A 22,761-nucleotide genomic window follows, 5' to 3' on the forward strand; every position below is an offset into this window, starting at 1 on the left:
GATCTATTATTTCCACTCAAAAACTCCACTTCACTCCCAGAAAATCAATCAAGGCATGAGCTGGGAGAAGTTTGTGCATGTTTTAAGTCAGTGGGGGGATGGAATAGCCGGCTGCTTGCAGCCTCATTTTTATCAGCACATTTAGATGACAAAAGACGCTGGTGGAGAGCTGTGAACGATTTTAAGAAGCGATTTAAGGTGGGACGGATTTACGAGTTTTTTCGTAGGCTCTGGTAATTGTAGTGTTAAAGGTAATTGTATTACTTCGCTCACCCTATTATCCCCCCAAACCCCCGTCTGCGCTACGTGCCAGCCTCTTCACATCTCTGCTGCTCGCTTATGTGGATTTCGATTTCACCAAACAACAAATCTTATAATTCTTGTGGATATGCGTCTTCATTGGAAAGAAACACTACTTTTCCCGTATGGCAACACGAATTGGACTATCTACAAGTCTCTGACTTGATGTTTAAATCCGAAAAATATTTGATCTGTTTTCACTGCTCCATTATTTCACTGAGTAATAATTTCCATTTGTTTATGCTAATGCGATCTTTATTATAATTTTTTTGAGACTTTCCAATTTTAGTACTTTCATTATCTCTAAATTCTTTGACGTTCTGCTTTGTCATGTACTCGGTCTTTTATTTCTGGCCCTGGGCATGGTTAAATCTCTTGGCATAAAGTCTTGTCTAGTCTCAGGATTTTTTTTTTATTATAATAGAGTGAAATGCATTTGTCATCTGTGGAAGCACCATTTCTTTAAAGAATTCTGATTAGCAGTTGTACCTTTTTCCCCACCCCCATAACCAACACTTCTGGATGGGTCAAACTACATCCATGTCAGCCAATAAATTTGGAGCGAGTCAATTTTAGGTCAGCCTATACTTTCTAAATGTGATGACTTCTATAGTAGAGAATGCTTTGGTTTGCTTTTGGTGTTCTTGGTTGGTAACCTTTAGCTTATGTTCATATTGGTTTAAAATGTCACAGGAAGATTGTTTTTTTAACATTTCACTCTAAACTCCAGGCAGCATTTCAGTGCTTAATGATTTTTTTAGAGTTAAAATCAACATAAATGTTAGTCTATGTGTAAAAGATGCACATAATACAAGATGACTGCATAATACATTTTTATACAAATGGTATGATTGAACAGTTTTGGTGGTGTGCAGTTCATGTAGTCATGTCCATTTTTGATGTTAGACCTTACTGATTAACATGATTTTAATTTGGAATTATTTAAAGGGTATTTATTAAAATCTTCGCATATGTTACATTTTATATGAATGACATTTCATAGCACATTTCTTTTATCTTATAAAGATAGTATTTTTGTAAAAGAAATTGCGTTGAGACATTTTTAGTGTTTTGTAGTCATTTTTTGACAAGGTTACTACAAAATGCTTTTATTATGCACTACCATATCAGTTTTAATCTCTGTGCCCAAAACCATGGCATGTTTTGTTAGCCCAATTCTAATCTGGACTAGAGGGCCTCATTAATATAACTAGTTTTCTAATTATTGGTGTAACCTATTTACATTTTGGTTGTAACTTTCAAATTTCAGAGTAATTGAACCATCTGTGAAAGGGATAAATAAAACATTTAAGATTTAATGGAATACTCCACTTAAAAATTATATGTATTTTAAAAATGTTGTTTACCCACTGTAGTTTATACAGGTGCTGGTCATAAAATTAGAATATCATGACAAAGTTGATTTATTTCAGTAATTCCATTCAAAAAGTGAAACTTGTATATTAGATTCATTTATTACACACAGACTGATGTATTTCAAATGTTTATTTCTTTTAATTTTCAGTATAGTTCAGTATCTCGGAAAATTAGAATATCTATCAAGACCAATGCAAAAAAAGGATTTTTAGAAACGTTGGCCAACTGAAAGGTATGAACATAAAAAGTATGAGCATGTACAGCACTCAATGTTTAGTTGGGGCTCCTTTGGCCTGGATTACTGCAGCAATGTGGCGTGGCATGGAGTCAATCATTCTGTGGCACTGCTCAGGTGTTATGAGAGCCCATGTTGCTCTGATAGTGGCCTTCAGCTCTTCTGAATTATTGGGTGTGGCGTATTGCATCTTTCTCTTCACAATACCCCATAGAATTTCTATGGGGTTAAGGTCAGGTGAGTTTGCTGGCCGATCAAGATCAGGGATACCATGGTCCTTAAACCAGTTACTGGTAGCTTTGGCACTGTGTGTAGATGTCAGGTCCTGTTGGAAAATGAAATCTGCATCTCTATGAAGTTCGTCAGCAGCAGGAAGCATGAAGTGCTCTAAAACTTCCTGGTAGGCGGCTGCGTTGACCTTGGACCTCAGAAAATAAACATTTGAAATACATCAGTCTGTGTGTAATGAATGAATCTAATATACAAGTTTCACTTTTTGAATGGAATTACTGAAATAAATCAACTTTGTCATGATATTCTAATTTTATGACCAGCACCTGTAGTAGTAGTACTAGGAGAGAACTAACAGAATTACTTAAGGAAAGTGCATTATTCCTTGTACAAAGGTCAGTTTGCTTAGTCTCTTTTACTTGAAGTATACACCTGTTGCTGTAGACATCTGGTCAAGTCTGCACTATGCTTCCCCTCCCCACCAAACACTCAGGTGCATAGTATTTAAAATATATTTACTTTTTAAAAAGATTTTTTAGGAAAAATCTTGAAAAATTAAAGAAAATCTTGGTCTTATTATTCATTCATTGACATTGCTGCAGTGTGATCTAGTGTTATGGTAAATGCGTAGAAACTCTTAGTAATCATCAAAGTGGGTAACTGTCATTTTTATCCCAGCACGTAGTGTTTTGGCAGCATTGCTCTTTCACTCTTTTTAAAGCTTAATGTACATCATTTGCCTCCAAAGACTTAATGGAATAGGTAGCTTTTGTAATGACTTCAAGAATAGTCACTGGTCAACATAGGCACAAAGGCTGAGTATCAACACTGATGTACTGATTCGATTCTGATTCACAATGCCCTGTTTCGATTCAGTACTGATTTTATCTTGACTGAATTAGCATGCACTGATATATTTGTGGTGGCTTTTCAAAAGATTACTTCATCATGCATAGAGAGCATTAATGTGACAATTTCAGGAATGCTTTATTTCAAGGGTGTCTGTCTAGTACATAATGACTTCATAACATACGCATAGAATGACAAGAAGAAATAATTAGTAATGAGCAGTTAACATCAGTATTTGTAAAATGTGGAGCAAAATATAATTGGTCTTTTTAAAAACTTTTTCACAGCACTGCACTCATAATTTAACTAACATGTACCACCACATCAGAGTCCGCACATTATGGGCAGGCTCCTTGTTTTAATACAATGCAATGGCAGCTACTTTACAAAACATCTGTCTCATGTTGTGATTATTATAATGTCATCAAATATTGCTTATTAAATAGTGTTGTTCAATAACCTATTCATGTGTTATAAATCTCCATGTAGACACCCTTCAGCTTAACTCTTAGCCAGATTTATTCCCCTAATGGTCATTTAAATTCTTGAATTAGTCAAAATTAAAGATACAGCAGAAAAACTCGTCTTTCTATAACTCTACAAGTTACACATCTTTAGTTGCTCACATGTAGCAATCACGTTAATCAGTCTTGAAATTGTGTCCTGACAGTCCTCAGACAAAAGGGAAGCTTTTAAAAATGAGGATCTAGAGCAGATGCTTGATGAGAGCAGTACTGAATAAATGGAACATAAAAGAAAAAGAATCGGCCATCATGACTGATAATGCCGGTATTATGGTGCTACTTGAAGTTGATTGCTTTGAGCACACACTCACTTTTTGTTTTGCTCTGAAAATTCTGCCAATTGCTAGCTTGCTTTGCCAGGTTGAGGGGCGTTATAGGGTCTCTTATCTTTTGCATCTCTTATGTTTACAGATGAAAACGGCTGTAGATTTTTTTTTTTAGCACGAGGTGAATTAAATGGAGTCCCCAGTGTGGGTTGTTTAGGCTTGTTTGGATGTTGACAGAGGTTGTTTGTAGGTAACATTGGGATAAATGATTGCTTAAATTTGTTGTGTTACAATAATTAACTTCTGAGCTGCACAGCTTGTGTATGGCTTTGCTTTTATCCAGTTGTTCTTTACCATTACACCATTTGAATCCTTTAAGTCTACATCTGATTTAAGTATTAAAGATGCTGATTTCAGTTAAAGAGGACACACCATTTTATGTGAAGTAATAAAGTGCTTTTTACTTACAAAGCCTAACCAGGTGCATTAGCATCATGTACTGGATTGAATGCCAAAAGCAAAGATAAGCAATAATCTATGTATAGCAATTGAGCAGGATACAGATTCCCAAGACAATTTTGAGACTTCTAAGAATCAATATTGAATGGTTTAAACAAAATTTATCGGAAAATCAACACTTTTGACACAGGCCTAATAGGCCCAGCTTTTTAATAGCTTTCAAATAAGACCTGATAAATGTAGTTGATTACACAGTGAGTCAGGAAGACATTGATAAACTTATTAGCCTGGTCAGATGGTCTACAGTATGGAAATAATGCCATGGAGAATAAAGAATCCTTGAAATATTTTTGGATTTACAAAAGAGCTGCTTATATTTGTCCTACTCTAAGAAGGATGACACCTTTCTGTTCATTAAGAACTTGGTCAAATATTGAATAATCACACTTTTAAGGGACATGTATTATCTGATAGAGCATTGAGGGTAAATTTTTCCTCTTGTTGGGGGTAGTAATGCCAAATTTTTTACTTTTCATTTGGAATGCAAAACTCTGTGCAGCCTCCAAAAGTTACATTATTTTCCTCAATTAACTGGGAATTTGTTTAAAGTTGAATGGGACATCTCAGAAATACCGAAGTGCAGGTGAGTTAATCGGTAGCTACGTTTGTACAACATAAGTACATGTACTCACTTTGGCCTATCTGGTTTTGACAAAAGAAAAGCACTTGTGTATTGGTTGAGTTGAAGAGCAGAGTACAGCACAGTTTTATGAATATGATAACTGAAATTACACACTGCCCACATGACTATAAGGACTCTCTTGCATAAGTTAGGTAAAATTCTAATCACTAATACACTAGGGAATCTTCCAATCTGTCATCTGTAAACTATTATCTGATGTCCTGGCTGTAAAATATTTTTTTTTTTCTAGATGTGAGGCATGTTCTGCTACATAGAATTTACAGGATTTGTGTTGTTTAACAAATTTCTGTGAAGTATGGCAGCTGTGTTTTTGCAAGTGTCATGTTATAAATTGTCTTGTTCTGTTAGATGTGTCTATTTTGGATTTTCAGTAAAACGATTGCTTACTTCTGATCAGTTAAAATGCTTTATCTTAGACTTTAGTTAGTAGTTGCATGCTTTGCACTTGGATACAATATTGTATATAAATTATTGCTCTGCATTGGTTTTCATTTAGGTTTCATTTCCTGCAACTCTACAAAAGTTTGCTGGTTACATTGGCAGTTTTTTAAAATGGGTCATTAGTGCCTGCATGAGTGTACGCAGTGATTAATTGCTGTACTGTCTAAGGTCAATTCTAACTTTTTGCCTGATGCTAGCTGGATAGTCTCTGACTGCAAATGTAAATGGGAATAAGCAAATACATTTTTGATACATCCAATTTCTATTTCATTGCAAGATAAAAATATAATGGATGGCACCGTGACCTAGTGGTTTGCATTTCTGCCTCAGAGCTCCAGAATTCACTGAAAATGTACAGGTACTACAAGACTGCAGAACATTGATGTTTATATACCATGAGGAACTATTAAATATTAACTTTATCTGTGAAATATATTGGAGAACACCTACAAGAAATCGACAGGCAGACTACTTATTTTAAAAACATGAAGTCATGCAACATTATTAGTCTAAAATATTCTTTTTCCTTTGTTGCTGGGGAGTAGATAGATTGGTTTAACGTGGCCCTTTCAATTTTTTAAATAGTTTATTTTTCATAAAGCATTTATATGGACATCATCAATTGCCAGGTGCCCCATCTGTGCTGGTGTATATATTTGCTTGTGTGTGTGTGTTCTGTTTATTAACACTAGATAAATTTCAAGATTGCCAGTGTATCATATTTTCTGTAAACACCACGCTGAAATCCGTTTTAAGAGTACCTGTGCCTGTTTGAGTAAGAGCAGATAATTGTGGCCATACATTCACTAGTGCCTGAATAACATCCATACATATCTAATGGAAGACCATGTTACCAGTGCCTTGCATATCATTATAGTGAACTATGTATGATATTTTAAAATAAAGTGAAGTGCAACAATCATGCTAGACTAGTTGGATATTTTTTTTTTAGCAAATTGCAATACATGTTTTCTGCTGAACACAGTGAATATTCAATGAATTGCAAGTAAATGTGGGAAAAATTGATTACACTGTAAATAATACTTTAAACAGCTCCCTTTCTACAACATTCATCTTCTAGAATTTGAATTTTAGCAGTCTCCAAAGAATGCTGTCAGACGTCCTTTCTGTAATATTTTTGGCATTCATTTTTTGCTTCAAGCAAGTTTTTAAGCTACTGTTGGTTTCTTTGGACTTGAAAGCAATAGTGGGAGGAAGGTAATGTAGAGTGGCAGTCTTTTCTTTGCATTTGTAGTAAAAAGTTTAAAAGACTGGCAAATATCTAAACTGCATATGTGAAACACATTTCATGATTATTAAACCTGTTTAAAACCCAGTTAAAATCTGTTAAGGCAATTTGTATTTTATTATATTAAAATGGTGCAACTAAGGCAATTTTTTTTGTATTTTATTGCATTAAAATGGTGCAATAGCAGGACAAGTGTTTTCAGAATTTTTGAAATTGTAGCACAACCCAAAAATCATGGTATACAGCTATTTGGTTCAGAAATGAGTTAAATGAATCTATGTGTAAACTGAAAAAAGTGTCACATTTAGTGATTCTGTAATAGCAGGACAAAAGGTTTAGTGGAAAATTTTTGAAATGTAAGGTTTTTTTTTAAAATAATAATATATGTTCATCTAGTCCAGAAATAAATAATAAATAATTTTCTATTTTTTATAAACCAAAACCTTTGCTGCTTTCAGGTCAACATATTTGGAAATTCCTTTGGTTTTCATTTTTCTTCAGGGGTCCCTCTGCCTGCAATTATGACCTGCTGGGAGATACCTTTTTTAAATTTATAATTTTGCTTTGCTTCAGATGTTTGCAAGGAGTGGCATTTAAAAAAAATAGAAATTTAGAATGTTTCTAAGTGCTCTTCAGAGATGTTTTTTTATTGTGCACCAGTAATGTTTACATTTTTTTAGTGTTGTCAGTTTTAACACTTATGGCTTATTCTGTTAAAGTTTACAGCACCAAAATGTAAAAAAATACAGTGGTGTGAAAAACTATTTTCCCCCTTCCTGATTTCTTATTCTTTTGCACGTTTGTCACACAAAATGTTTCTGATCATCAAACACATTTAACCATTAGTCAAATATAACACAAGTAAACACAAAATGCAGTTTTTAAATGATGGTTTTTATTATTTAGGGAGAAAAAATCCAAACCTTCATGGCCCTGTGTGAAAAAGTAATTGCCCCCTGAACCTAATAACTGGTTGGGCCACCCTTAGCAGCAATAACTGCAATCAAGTGTTTGTGATAACTTGCAATGAGTCTTTTACAGCGCTCTGGAGAAATTTTGGCCCACTCATCTTTGCAGAATTGTTGTAATTCAGCTTTATTTGAGGGTTTTCTAGCATGAACCGCCTTTTTAAGGTCATGCCATAGCATCTCAATTGGATTCAGGTCAGGACTTTGACTAGGCCACTCCAAAGTCTTCATTTTGTTTTTCTTCAGCCATTCAGAGTTGGATTTGCTGGTGTGTTTTGGGTCATTGTCCTGTTGCAGCACCCAAGATCGCTTTAGCTTGAGTTGACGAACAGATGGCCGGACATTCTCCTTCAGGATTTTTTGGTAGACAGTAGAATTCATGGTTCCATCTATCACAGCAAGCCTTCCAGGTCCTGAAGCAGCAAAACAACCCCAGACCATCACACTACCACCACCATATTTTACTGTTGGTATGATGTCCTTTTTCTGAAGTGCTGTGTTTCTTTTACGCCAGATGTAACGGGACATTTGCCTTCCAAAAAGTTCAACTTTTGTCTCATCAGTCCACAAGGTATTTTCCCAAAAGTCTTGGCAATCATTGAGATGTTTCTTAGCAAAATTGAGACAAGCCCTAATGTTCTTTTGCTTAACAGTGGTTTGCGTCTTGGAAATCTGCCATGCAGGCCATTTTTGCCCAGCCTCTTTCTTATGGTGGAGTCGTGAACACTGACCTTAATTGAGGCAAGTGAGGCCTGCAGTTCTTTAGACGTTGTCCTGGGGTCTTTTGTGACCTCTTGGATGAGTCGTCTCTGCACTCTTGGGGTAATTTTGGTTGGCCGGCCACTCCTGGGAAGGTTCACCACTGTTCAGTGTTTTTGCCATTTGTGGATAATGGCTCTCACTGTGGTTCGCTGGAGTCCCAAAGCTTTAGAAATGGCTTTATAACCTTTACCAAACTGATAGATCTCAATTACTTCTGTTCTCATTTGTTCTTGAATTTCTTTGGATCTTGGCATGATGTCTAGCTTTTGAGGTGCTTTTGGTCTACTTCTCTGTGTCAGGCAGCTCCTATTTAAGTGATTTCTTGATTGAAACAGGTGTGGCAGTAAGTAATCAGGCCTGGGAGTGGTTACGGAAATTGAACAGGTGTGATACACCACAGTTAGGTTATTTTTTAACAAGGGGGCAAATACTTTTCACACATGGCCATGTAGGTTTGGATTTTTTTTCTCCCTAAATAATAAAAACCATTTAAAAACTGTATTTTGTGTTTACTTGTGTTATATTTGACTAATGGTTAAATGTGTTTAATGATCAGAAATATTTTGTGTGACAAACATGCAAAAGAATAAGAAATCAGGAAGGGGGCAAATAGTTTTTCACACCACTTTATGAACATATGCAAATACATAGTGCATGTAAAACTAATTGTATCCTAGCCATCATTTATATAGTATGTATTTGCATATGTCCATAGTTTTTATGTAGTCATAATATGGTACGTTAGCATTTGTACTGGGCATAAATGTTTAGGTACTTTTATGAATGAAATTGTTTTGTTACTTAAGCAGTAACATTTCCTATATCCATACTCAAGAAAACATAGTTTAAGATCACTTGGGTTTCTGAATTAATGCTTGAATGGTCCATTAGAATGATTGTTTAACATAGTTACTCTTTTCCATGTAAGCTTTTGTTGTAATTTCAATTTAATGTAAAATCTGTGTACATTTTACCTGAAAAAGCATGTAGTTTGTTTTCAATTGTCCCATCTGTGGATTTGCTTCTGTGGCAGGTACTTTAATCATGCGAGTCTGTTACACATGATGTAAATAGTTTATTTAATAGGGTTGGAGGAACCTTGAATGAAAACTTTTTTTGTGATATATCACACATTATTTAATAAATGAGTTGCATATTAAACATGTAATCCCTATCGATATTAGATCAGCACACAAGTAGGATTTTGAGTTATAAATGGTAATGTATTAGGAAGTTACTGAATCCTGGTAAGAATATTGCCCCACTACACACAATCTTTTATAGTTAACTTCAAATGCAAGCTTACTTTAAAGTGTATTTTTTAAACAAAATATGTTTGATAAAATCCTTAAGGTGGTGGCTCTGAGGCTAAGGATCTGTGCTGAAATCCCTGTTACTGCCACAAGAGATCCTACTCTGCTGGGCCCTTGAGCAAGACCCTTAACCTGCACTTGCTCCAGTAATGCTGTGCAATGGCTGACCCTGCGGTCTGATCCCAAGGGATTTGCAAAAACTATAAAATTCCTAATACAAGAAATTGTATAAGGAAAAATAAGGAACAAAAAAAATTCAACCATTAGCTCACTTGGACCTTTAAATGGCAAAGTGAAAAAAAATATTTTCAAAGAATCAAGTAGTTAAAGAAAAAGTATACCTCACGCAAAAAAAAAAAGTTGATTAATTACTCATCACCCCAAATTTTGCTAGTTTCTATTCCTTATTTGTTCAGTTTTAAATATTGGATCATATAGACCTTTCAATCTTTAAAATGACAATATGTCACAAGAATCTATCCTATTTTTAAAATTAGATCTTCTGATTTTCTTGACTTTTGTAAACTAGCATAAAATGTTGCTATAGTAACTGTGATCATTAAATACACAATGTCAGAACTTCTATTCTGAATTTTTAATGGTTTAGGTGCAGTGCTGCATTCAAGTTTTTTATTTTAAATAAAACAAAAAGTTGGTAAAATGAAAGAACAGATGGCTAACATGGGTTCTCTTTTATTTCATTATTACATGATATTGTGTGATTGCTAGTTAGTTTCCTAAATATAAAAAGGATTATAAAACCTGAATTTTAATCAAAGGGGTTGAATCCAGTCCAAGAAGTCTCCATAAATAGGCTTTTGGGACTTGGTCATTCCAGGGGTCTTTCTTTTATTCAAAGGAAAGATGTTAAATTTCTTAACAAGAGACCTGTGGAATTCATTTGGTGAAGGGGAGGGGGGTTCTGGGCACAGAGCAAAAAAACGGCTGTATGGAAATATACACATTACAGCTTGAATGAGTGACTACAGGCTTAAGTCGTCCTTGCATTACCGTTGTGGACAGGGAACCGTGCTTGATGAGATCCTGCTAGGCTGCAGCCTGGATGGGTCTAGGCCTTTTTTCAGCAACGCTTGAACAATCAAAGCCTGCCTTTTTATCCATTGTTGCTGTTTAGGACATCCATTTAAAGTTCAAATTCCAATATGCTTGGGAATAAGGAAAGGCGATAGCAGTGGGCAGGGCTGAGAGATGATAATCAAGCATCAGGAGTAAGCTACAGACAAGTCACTCCTTTGTCTCCTGATAGAAGAGAACAGGCCAGGGGTACTTATTTTTCAATAGAGAGCTGAAGGCTTTCTTGGAATAGTGAATGAGGCTCTACTAAGGTGGCAGCCACTGAGAGCATCTGGCGTTTTGCTTCTCTTTAGGATCTGCTCAGAGGCACACAATGCAAAATTAGGCCTGGAATGGCATTTAATGAACTGAAACTCTGTGTCCTGGACCCTCTGTTCAAGCCATGAATGCAGTGAAACTTGAGAGACGGGCACTTTTTTAAAAAAAAAAAAAAAAAAGGGAAAGAAAAGAAAATTATTCTTGTATCATTTTTATATATGTTGAAGTCTGATTGGTGAAAATAAACTCGAAATGCACATTATTATTGCAAGGTATTTAAGTTAAGATTAGTCCCGTCAATGTGTTTAGAATAAGAGAGGGTTTAAATTAAAATTCAAATTATATGCTAATAAAATGATTTATTTAAATAATTGTCAGCAAACAGTGCTTAGATGTGATATTTTGGGACGGATAACTTGCATATTAATGACTGAGAATGTCCAAGTCCAGATTACTTGGTTATGCTGTACTACATCACTTGGTATCACAAAATTATTCCTCATAACAAATTTCTTGTTTAGCCTAGAATCTCACAAGGAATGCCTCATTGGGCTTTAACAGTTCTTGTTTTGGACAGCCCCTCAGGCTAAACATCAAAAAAAAAAAAAAAAATTCCCAAATAAAGACCTTGTAGGAGAAAAGGAAGAAATCCTGGGACCCCATCTTGATTCAGACTACCAAATATATCATCTTTTGGCTCAAACATCATTTGAGGTGTTCGATTTCGGGTCTGCTGACAGAAGTGAAGGGATAAACTCTAAGGTAGTGTTCTCTGTTCATGTTCTCGCTGCTTTAAGATACAATTACCGTAGCCTTAGCTTCTTCAGTCCACAATATATTGTTTCTAGGGAATCCATTCCCGGCGGGGTTTATCCATTCCAATGCCCCATGTCATTCCAGGGAATCCCAGGGATGACACAGTACACAGGCATCTCACATGTGAACAGTTTTAGAACGACCAACACTGATTTTTAATAAAACTATTGCAATATGTTGACATCAGTGAAAGACTAACCTTATCTACAAGCAGTTCATGCTGTCCTTTAAGTACATGTATCTAGTTAGTTGCGGTAATAAGAGTGTGTAGAAAGCACAACGTGTCCAGCATGCGGTTGTCCAGGCGAGAGAGCACATTGGTGCAGAGTAAGCCAGCTGCTGAGAAAGCACGCTCTGCCTACACTGAAGTAGGCGGCACAGTCATCAGATACTGATACACTTGTTCTAAACAATGGCTGTGCTTGCTATTGCTCTGAAACACTGCCACTTCAGCTTTTACTGATGCATCCAGTTTCTTGTCATTATTCTGTGATGGCAAGTTTCTTGGCACAGATGATGCAGATGCAACAGACTGATGCATTGCAATTTTAAGTTGCCGTTCAAAGCTGTTGTCTGACAAACGTCAATGAAGTCTGCCCCATCCCGGCATTTGTGACCTGCACAGTGCAGACTCCTCCCAGTCCACTGTGCTTCGTCTTAGTGTGAGCTGGGACTGCTGCTGGTCTGTTGTTGACTGAATTAATTGGCAACAGACTACACCGTGGGCCAAAAAACTGTGCCACTTATTTTCAACTATAACTGTTATTTCTTGATCGATTTTTACACGTTATGTATGCTAGATTGGCCGCTCCCGGTTTCCCTGGAATTACAGCAGCTTCCCTAATTGTTCCTCATGTCAATTCCCAGGCTTTCGGAAATGTCTGTAACCTTACTGGACCATTTCTAGCAGTCCATAAGTGACAAGTTACTGACTAAACCCACACTCGTTCCCCTAATGCTTATTTTGCTAGAAATGTGTTTTCAATTAACATTTCATAGTATTTCTGTTACTGTGAAGACAAAGTGTTACAGGTTGCAGTCCATGTGGTGACTGTTTCATTCACAAGATTTTTTTTCCCCATTTATTTTCATTAATTTTGGTGTGCCTTTTTACAAATAGGTCCAAGTGAATTGACCCTGTTCTCTGTTAAGAGTGCCATAGATGAATAAACTGAATAATGCAGTTAACCATCTTCTATTTCTGTGTACACAAATTAGTGAAACTGACCATGTATTCCAATGTTCCAATGAAGCCTGGCAAATAAAATGAACAATATGCACTTGTGTGTCTCTTTGCAGTAACTACTTCTCTAAATGTGTTTACTAGGGTTGTTGATCCTTAAGCTTAGACAAAGGAATATCTTTAGATGTAAGGAATAGTTGAAATGAAGAATACAATGCACTGTTGCAAGGCAAAATTCAACTGTTCAACTGATAGTATTCCATGGTTCCATGAATGTATTGTTATTTTAACAGTATTTACAACCCCAAATCAGAAAAAGTTGGGACAGTGTGGAAAATGCAAATAAAAAATAAAGCAGTAATTTACAAATTTCCCTTAACTTTTATTTCATTGCAGACCGTATGAACACAAGATAATTCATGTTTTTTTTGATCAACATCATTTGATTTGTAAATAAGCATCCATTCTTGCCATTCAGGCTTGCAACACATTTCAAAAAAAGTTGGGATGGGGGCAATTCAGGGGTAGTAATGAGGTATAATAACTAAATAATGATGTGATTTGAAACTGGTGATGTTAACAGGTGGTTGCAATCATGATTCGGTACAAAAGCAGCATCGAGGAAAGGCCTACTCCTTTAGTAGCAAAGATGGGCAGAGGATCGCCAGTTTGCCACCAAGTGCGGGCAAAAATCTTTGAAATGATGAAGAAAAACGTTTGTCAAAGACAGATAGGAAGAGATTTGGGCATTTCTCCCCCTACAGTGCATAACATAGTGAAAAGAATCCGGGAATCTGGAGAAATTACTTTGCGCAAAGGCCAAGGGCGCAAGCCTAAACTGAATGGCCGTGATCTCCGAGCCCTCAGACAGCACTGCATTAAAAACCGTCATTCATCAATAAATGATATAACTACGTGGGCTCAGGACTACTTCAGGAAGTCACTCTCAAGCACTACAGTACGTAGTTACATTAGGAAATGCCAGCTAAAACTGTACTGTGCCAAAAGGAAGCCCTACATAGTGTCCAGAAGCGCCGTCGACTTCTCTAGGCTCGGAGGCATCTGGGATGGTCCATTGTGCAGTGGAAACGTGTATTGTGGTCAGACGAATCAGTTTTTCATATCTTTTTTGGAAGAAATGGATGCCGTGTGCTGCGGACCAAAGAGGAAAAGGACCATCCAGACTGTTACCAGATGCAAGTCCAAAAGCCAGGGTTTGTCATAGTATGGGGTTGGGGTGGGGTTACCTTCAGCAAAGGTAACTTGCACTTCTGCGATGGCACCATCAATGCTGAGAAGTATATCTCGGTTTTGGAGGAACAAATGCTGCCTTCAAGATGACATCTTTTCCAGGGACGCCCATGCTTATTTCAGCAAGACAATGCCAAACCACATACTGCACACATGACAAAGGCATGTCTGCGTAGAAAGAGGGTGCGGATGCTTGACTGGCCTTCCTGCAGTTCTGATTCGTCTCCTATAGAGAATGTTTGGCACATTTTGAAACGAAAAATGCGCAAACGAAAGACCCCGTACTGTTGCGCACCTAAAACATTGTTTGCAGGAAGAATGGGACAAACTAACACCTGCAACACTTAGTCACCTGATTTCTTCAATGCCTAAACGTCTTAAGTGTTGTTAAAAGACAGGGGAACTGTACAAAGTGGTAAATGCTGTACTGTCCCAACTTTTTTTGAAATGTGTTGCAAGCCTGAATGGCAAGAATGGGTATTTATTTACAAATCAAATGATGTTGACAAAAAAAACATGAATTATTTTGTGTTCATACTGTCTGCAATGAAATAAAATTTTAGGAGAATTTATAACGTGCTTTTTTCTTTTTTTATTCACATTTTCCACACTGTCCCAACTTTTTCTGATTTGGGGTTGTAATATAAAGTGAGATTAATAACACATTGTTCATTTTAACAATAGATCAACTACATTTTGATCTGAAAATCAACACTGTGGACACAGATTAAATAACTGCTCAGGGCTCCCACCTCTTTTTGGTTTAATGACAAAATTAATAAATGCAAAAGTTACAAGAGTTTTAACAAAATCAAGTTTCTTAATTGGAGTATTTTTATGCTCACATTGATAGCAGATCCATGTTTTACCAGGACCAAGTTCACAGTTCACCTGTCTGTGACTCATGTTATACATTACTAGTTGAAAGCAAGTGTATTGCATACCATTGTCCTAGTATTTGCTATGAATAAGTTGGTCTTTAACCACAGGTTGTAAAAGCTGGTAACTGCCAATGGTGAAATTATACTGAGCCTTTCACTGTTTATGCATTTGTGCAAGGATAAACCTTCCCCATTAAAGCTTGCTTGTTTAACAAAATCTTTTGAGAAAGATTCCTTCAGGCTTGATATTGGATTCAGCTTCTGACTTTTTTCTCTTTTAAATCATGCTAGCTTGTTAGGTTTTTGAATGGAAATAGTTCTTTATGCTTAATGCAGGATGTAACAGGCTGAGTTGAGGTATATTGAAGTGAATCCACCCAGTTAACAAAGGCAGACCTAGATTACAATGTGCATGTCTGGTCCTGGAATTTTGTCAGTAATTCCCATAAGTTATGCATTCCTTATATGTGTATCAGCATATGCATGTTTGTTTAATCTCCACTTACATTTTTTATTTTTTTCTTATTTTGACAGACTTTAAAAAATTCTAAAAGCCTTTGCTCACTTGACTATGAGGAGGATGATGACATTGATGACCCCCACATGAAAACTATTGTGTCATCACCCTGTGATTCAAATGACCTGTTAATGAACATAATAACTCCTGGCTCCAGTCCCATGAAGGAGAGTGTCACACATCACCACAACTGCCACTCCACCACTGGGCATGTGCGTTCATTTGGCAGTGCAGCTACAGTGAGTGAAAGTGAAGAGGACACCAGTGATTGTGATAGCACTGATGATGGGATATTTCCTCTGGATTGTGGGGACCTGGATCTAGAACAGATTGAGAACAATTGAGACTAACTTTCTATAACAATAATAGAAAGACCTTTGGGTGGTGATGGACTGAGTGGTTTGTAATGCAGAAGGCCTCAAAACCTGACTGACCCAGCAATCCTTTTCCATTCTTCCATGAAATTCAAAACATTTTATGGAACATAAATTTGTAAGCTTTATGTGGTTAATTGTGCGCGGGGTGATGCTGTCACCTGTGATTTTTGTCATTCAGTGAATGAATTAGAGGGGAAAAGACATTTTTGAGTTAAGATTAATTTAAATAGAAAACTTGTCATTTTACCATTAAGGTCTGAAAAACAAGCTTGTAATAGCTATCAAGGGAGGCATTTTGCTGAAGTATTCTGGACTGTCCAAAATTTGTGTATAAAAATCTACATATAATGAGGAAAGAGGAAATAAGGAAAACTTTCAAAAATGAAATTAATTTGGTATTAGCCAGATTATGCTACTGATGTTTCCAAGCTGACCAATAACTGCCTGTACAGATATTGGGTGGTTGTAAAACAAACTGTACATTTTTTAAAAACCTTCCAGTGGTGCAGCAACCTCTTTCCAAGATGTGGTATGTATGACATTTGTCCTGAGGTTGTATTCCTACAAAAAGAGATGGTAAATTTTTTGTTTATTCAGAGGAGCGGAATATGTCCAGTTATATTTTATTTTTTGAAACCCATTTTTTTTTTTAGATCATTTATGGCTTAGGATGTCTGTGGGGATTAACAAGCCATTAGGCCTTTTGAAGAAATTGCACTTGTTTCTTGCACATTAACTGGCATCCCAATCCTTTGTTGTGCTGCTGTTGACCATCAGGAAATATCCTTGTTTCTTATACCTATGCATTAATGAACAGATGGTTTTAAGAAACCTTTTGGCTGCTTAATGCTACACTTGATCTGATTGTCACCTCATCATGCCATAAAATCTGATCTAATTAATGAAAACTTCAATTTGATTGCTGCTGATTTTGAGAGAGGTTGTTGCACCTTTATTTTTGAGCAGAACTGTACTTATAAGGTGGGTTTTATTTTCTCTTAAATTAACTTGATTATATATGTTCCTTTTTCATTAAACTAATTTTTACAGATTAGTGCTGAGAAAAAACTTTGCATTTCCATAACTCACCTCATTAGGTCGTTCTTGCTCCAGATTAAGTTAAATAGAGCTGAGGGGGTGGGGTTGATTGGAACAACTTTCAAGGGCACTTCAGCAGTGGACTGGGACTTTAATTATTCCACTCTCTAGATGTTGTACCCTCTGGGCAACTCTAGTAGATAACTGGTCCGTGAATAAAAGTGATTTTTTTTTTTGGCTTTGCAAACTTTGAATCTTGATTCTTTTATTGGTACTTTCAACAGTGTATCTTTAAACTATATATATATATATATATATATATATATATATGGGTCTGAATGTTCAGTTATTTAATACCATTAACAAATGTGTTTCATGTTACAAAGAACTTTTGAACCCTTTTTTAATAGTACATTTTATTTATATAGTGCCTTTCCCATGCTCGAGGCACTTACAGAATATAAGAGAGAATGGCAGGGTATACAGTATATAGCATTGTACTGTGCAAACCAAATAAATAAGGTCACAACAGTGAAGTTAGAGAAAAATAAAAAAGCATAACAGACAACATAATTGATGGTCTAGCAAACACATACAGGTTACTTGAGCATCTTGACAGAGAGTTAAACTGAGAGAAGGGTAATAAAGTCAAGTAGAGTTAAAAGCCTTCATGAACAGATGAGTTTTGAGGAGTTTTTTAAAAGAATTCATGGAGTCAGCTGATTAATTTTGGTAGGTCATTCAAGAGTGTGGGCGCTATACAGCTGAAGGCCCTGTCACCCATTAAGTGTAGATTAGTGTGGGGCACAACAAGATTGCCAGAATCAGAGGACCTTAGTGGGAGGCACATAGTGATGGAGAAGGTCACTGATGTAGTTTGGCGCAAGGTTATTTAAGGCTTTGTAGGTTATTAGTAGGATTTTATATTCAATTCTGTAAGACACAGGGAGCCAGTGAAGGTGGATCAGGATGGGTGTTACGTGCTTGCTGCTGGTGGTTCAAGTGAGGACTCTTACAGCTGAGTTTTGAATAAGCTGGAGCTGTGGTATAAGATTAGAAGGGGCACCTGCCAGCAGCGAGTTACAATAATCGATATGGGATGTGATAAAAGCATGGACAAGTTTCTCAGCATTAGAAAAGGAGAGGAAGGAGCGAACACAGGATATGTTACGGAGGTGAAAGTAAGTTTCTTAATGTGATTTTATGTGGGTGGGATAAAAGAGGGAGGAATCAAAAATGACACCAAGATTCTTTGCAGTAGAGGCAGGTCTGATATCACTGCCAAGATGGACTGGGAAAGAGCTTATTTGATTAAGTTGCATTTTAGTCCCAATTTGCAAGAGTTCAGTTTTGTTGCAATTTAATTCTAAAGAGTTCTTCTCCATCCAGGTTTTAATTTCACTAAGGCAGGTTGTGAGCTGAGAAAGCTCTAATGAAGTTCCACTTTTAACATTGAAGTAGAGTTGAGTATCATCTGCATAAAAATGATAACCCAGTCCACAGTTACGGATAATATGGCCAAGGGAAAGCATATAAATACAGAAGAGAAGAGGGCTGAGGACAGAGCCCTGAGGAACTCCTTGTGTAACTGGCGCCGAGCTGGATCTACTGTTGCCAAGACTAACAAACTTTTGCCTATCCGTCAGATAGGACTTGAACCACTGGAGGGCAGTGCCAGAGATACCCAGCATGTTCTTCATTCTGCACAGTAGAATGTCATGTCTTGACCGTGTCAAATGCTGCACTGAGGTCTAATAGAATTAATACGCTGGTTTGTCCAGAGTCTGCTGCCATAAGCAAATCATCGGTTACCCGTAGCAGAGCAGTTTCACAGCTGTGCCGTGCCCTGAAAAAAGATTGAAAGGGTTCCATCAAGTTATTAGTGGTTAAGTAATTGGTGAGCTGGGAGGCTACAACACACTCAAGAACTTTTGACAGGAAAGGTAAATGGGAAATAGGCCGGAAATTGTTCTTTCTAAAGTGACTTTAATCTTTCTAATTTTAAGAACATTAGGATGTCGTCCTCCCATTGTGTAATTGCATGTAGGTATAGATTGTGCCAGTTGAGCAAGTGAAGACTCAATGCGTGTACAAGTGTTGGATTATTATGAATGTAAGAGGGTTTAATTGATAAGCAAATAATAATGCTAATATCTTGGCATGAAATATTCTCATAACAAATGACCTAGGACATTCTGTGAAGCAGTTGCAGGAGATGTCTCTCCTTGTTAGGGACTTAACCCAGATATTTGGAAAGCTTGTGTGATAGGGTTAGGTGGCTAGCGGCATTTTCTTAGCGCTTGCATTGAGTAAATAGTGTTTCAATGTAAAGTTATATTTGAATTAAATTTGTTCAAAGGATGTACGTGTGATTGAGAGGAACATCTCCAAATATCTCCTACACTCAAGTTTGTTCTTAGTTGACTGTTACATGGAGAAATTCGTACAGGGTGGTCTTTCCATGACTAACAGATTCCTTTTATAAATTACTAGCAAAATACCCACGCTTCGCAGCGGAGAAGTAGTGTGTTAAAGAAGTAATGAAAAAGAAAAGGAAACATTTTGAAAATAACGTAACATAATTGTGAATGTAATTGTTTTGTCACTAAATATATATATGTACACACACACACACATATACCCTTTGGGGTGTGAGCAGCTGTTGCTTGGGGTGCCAGAATCCATTGAGGAAGAAAAATTAAAAACATTTGTACAAAATCTTAATTTATCTATCCATTCCTAAATAATTAAATGGGCAGGGTATTTCGTATCAGTGCAATAAGCTGCTTGTTAAAACGGATGACTCCTGCTCTTACGTGCACTTAGTGCTGCGTGGGTATTATGAACTATCGAATCTGTTCAAGTTCTATTTAAATACAAGTAATTTTTAGCTAGTCAACAAATATGTTTGGTAGGAATGTAAGTTAAATGTAGTCATCATTGCATAAATTTTTCTTGACCATAGAAATTTAAAGACTAAATTCAACTTGCATTCCTACCAAAAATATTTCTGTTGACTAAATAGAACCTACTTATGTCCAAATAGAACTTGAAAAGAAATATTTTTTCGAATCTGATTGCGCATTTTAAATCGACTTGACGCGCATTACATCGAGCCTGCGAGCTATTGAGCTCTTGCCTGCCTGCTTCAATAAGTCACCCTCGCTTCGCTCTTACTTTTCTACCGTTCATTTAATCATGGGTAGTCGCGAAAAAAGTAGAAAATGGAAGGAGGATTACACTGAGGATGGCTTTACCAAAGCAATTATTGATGGCGAATAAAGTATCCATTATTCATAAAGCTTCAGCTGGTGATCTGTTTTTCTGCGTTTAACCGAGGGTAAAATGAATCGGAAAGCGCCGATATATTTTGAATCTATTGAAATAGTTTTACTGTCAAATAATGCAAAGAGTATGCGGCCCGTGTTTCACCCAAATTCTGGGCTTATCAGGCGTACACACTCACTGCACCCCCTTCTCGGAAATCAAACCTCGGACGTCAGCGCTAGAGTCGAAGCCTCTCACATTGCGCCACGGCGTGTGGTTCGTTTATTTGACAGTATGTAGATCGGGTTAATATATATATATATATATATATATATATATATATATATATATATATATATATATATATATACTAATAAAAGGCAAAGCCCTCACTCACTCATCACTAATTCTCCAACTTCCCGTGTGGGTGGAAGGCTGAAATTTGGCAGGTTCATTCCTTACAGCTTCCTTACAAAAGTTGGGCAGGTTTTATATCGAAATTCTACGCGTAATGGTCATAACTGGAAGCTGTTTTCTCCATTTACTGTAATGGAGATGAGCTTGAACGCCGTGGGGGCGGAGTTTCGTGTGACATCATCACGCCTTCACGTAATCACGCAGTACATAGAAAACCAGGAAGACCTCCAAAAGCGCTGAAGAAAACATGCATTATATAATTGAGAAGGCAGCAAACAATAAGAAGCGAGCGAAAGTGACATATACAACCATATTCATGAGTTCTGCTACTTGGAAACAAAGCACGATGTAAACCTACACTTTAAATTAAGTTCATAGACAGGCTGCCGCTGGCGTTTGTAATTTAGTGCCTGCCCATATAAGGCCGTCCGTCAGCGGCAATCCAATAGCAAACTCCACTAAATATTCACGGGTTAAGGACTGTGCTTATGCAGAGGAAGATGAGATGGTCAGGGTGGTGTTTGACACAAACTCAGCGAAACTGCGAGAGAAAGTTTTAAGTGCCAGGACTAAGGTAACATTAAATACAGCCATGGACATAGCACGAGATGGCACCAGCACAGCTGGGAACCTTCGATGCATGTACACCGAGTGGCTCACGTGAACTGACGCAGTGCACAGATAAAAAGCAACAGTTCCAAAGAGCGCTGAACAAAAACCGAATTACACAATTGAAAAGGCAGCAAAAATATGAAGCGCCTGATACATACAAGCATATTCATAAATCCAGCTACTGCGGAAACAAAGCACACGGTGGAAAAAGTCAATGTCCCGCTAAAGGAAGACAGTGTAAAAAAACCTGTGCATGCAGTGTGTCAGGTCTCAGATAAAGAAGAAGACGAGCTGTTTATTGATGCAGTAAGAAACGAATCGATGAATGAAACCTGTCATCTTTACAACGATTGACAAACACGGAATGTAACTTGAACACAACACATCCTACAAATACGAACCTGATTGAAAGAAATAATGATAATCAAATCCTTGATGACAGCAACACTCACAAAACAAATACTGTATATTGACAGTCATGTTACGTTATTTTTAAAATGTTCCCTTTTCTTTTCTAGCTTTTTAACACACTACTTCTCCTGCGATACGGGTATATATATATATATATATATATATATATCCCGATCTACATACTCGAATAATGGATACTTTATTCGCCATCAATGATTGTTTTGGTAAAGCCATACTCAGTGTATTCATTAGATGAACGGTAAAAAAGTAAGAGCGAGGGAGGATGACTTATTGAGGCATGCAGGCTGTAGTGCGTCAACTCTATCTGAATTGCGCGATCACATTTAAAAAAATATATATTTTCAAGTTCTATTTAGTCCATATGTGTCAAACTCAAGGGCCACGGGCCACATCCGCCCGGCGTAATTATATCCGCCCGCGAGATCATTTTATATACTGTATTATTGTTATTAAAGTCCGGGTATATGAAGCGCTGGTAACACAATAAACTACAGATCCCATAATGCAGCGCTTCAGCTGCCTTGCCGAACACTTACGCTTAATCAAGTCTAGCTTATGATGCTGCAAGTTATTGCGGCTAGCTCACACGATGCTGAAGAGAAAAGTTGATTCTGAAAATAGAGCCTTTAAAAACCGATGGGAGGCTGAGTATATGTTTACTGAACCCGTGTGTCTCATTTGTGGAGCTAATGTGGCTGTAATTACAGAATTTAATCTAAGACGGCACTATGACACAAAACATCAGGGTAACCTGAAAGACCTGAATGCAATGCAGAAGATACAGAAAGCAGAAGAATTAAATAAGAATCTGACACTTCAGCGGACGTTTTACCCGTGCACAATCACAAAGTGATTTCAAGTGAAGCTGCTTTTATGGGAGACACAAATGCACCAGTGCAACTTGCCCCACTTTCCCTGTTGCCAAGTAATGTTAAACCAA

The 22,761-nt window shown here is 36.9% G+C and overlaps 1 protein-coding gene across 2 annotated transcripts in view; it reads left to right on the plus strand.

Moving 5' to 3' along the window:
* Window positions 1–17,334, plus strand: part of LOC120527864 (protein FAM53A-like) — a 64,318-nt gene extending 46,984 nt beyond the window's left edge. For both annotated transcript variants that reach the window (XM_039751771.1, XM_039751770.1), the window contains exon 5: window positions 15,696–17,334. In XM_039751771.1, coding sequence (XP_039607705.1) covers window positions 15,696–16,022 — 327 coding nt within the window. In that variant the 3' untranslated portion in view covers window positions 16,023–17,334. The remainder of the gene's footprint in view (window positions 1–15,695) is intronic.
* Window positions 17,335–22,761: the final 5,427 nt, after the last annotated feature.

The sequence above is a fragment of the Polypterus senegalus genome, chromosome 4, assembly GCF_016835505.1.
Source record: "Polypterus senegalus isolate Bchr_013 chromosome 4, ASM1683550v1, whole genome shotgun sequence".
Lineage (NCBI taxonomy): Eukaryota > Metazoa > Chordata > Cladistia > Polypteriformes > Polypteridae > Polypterus > Polypterus senegalus.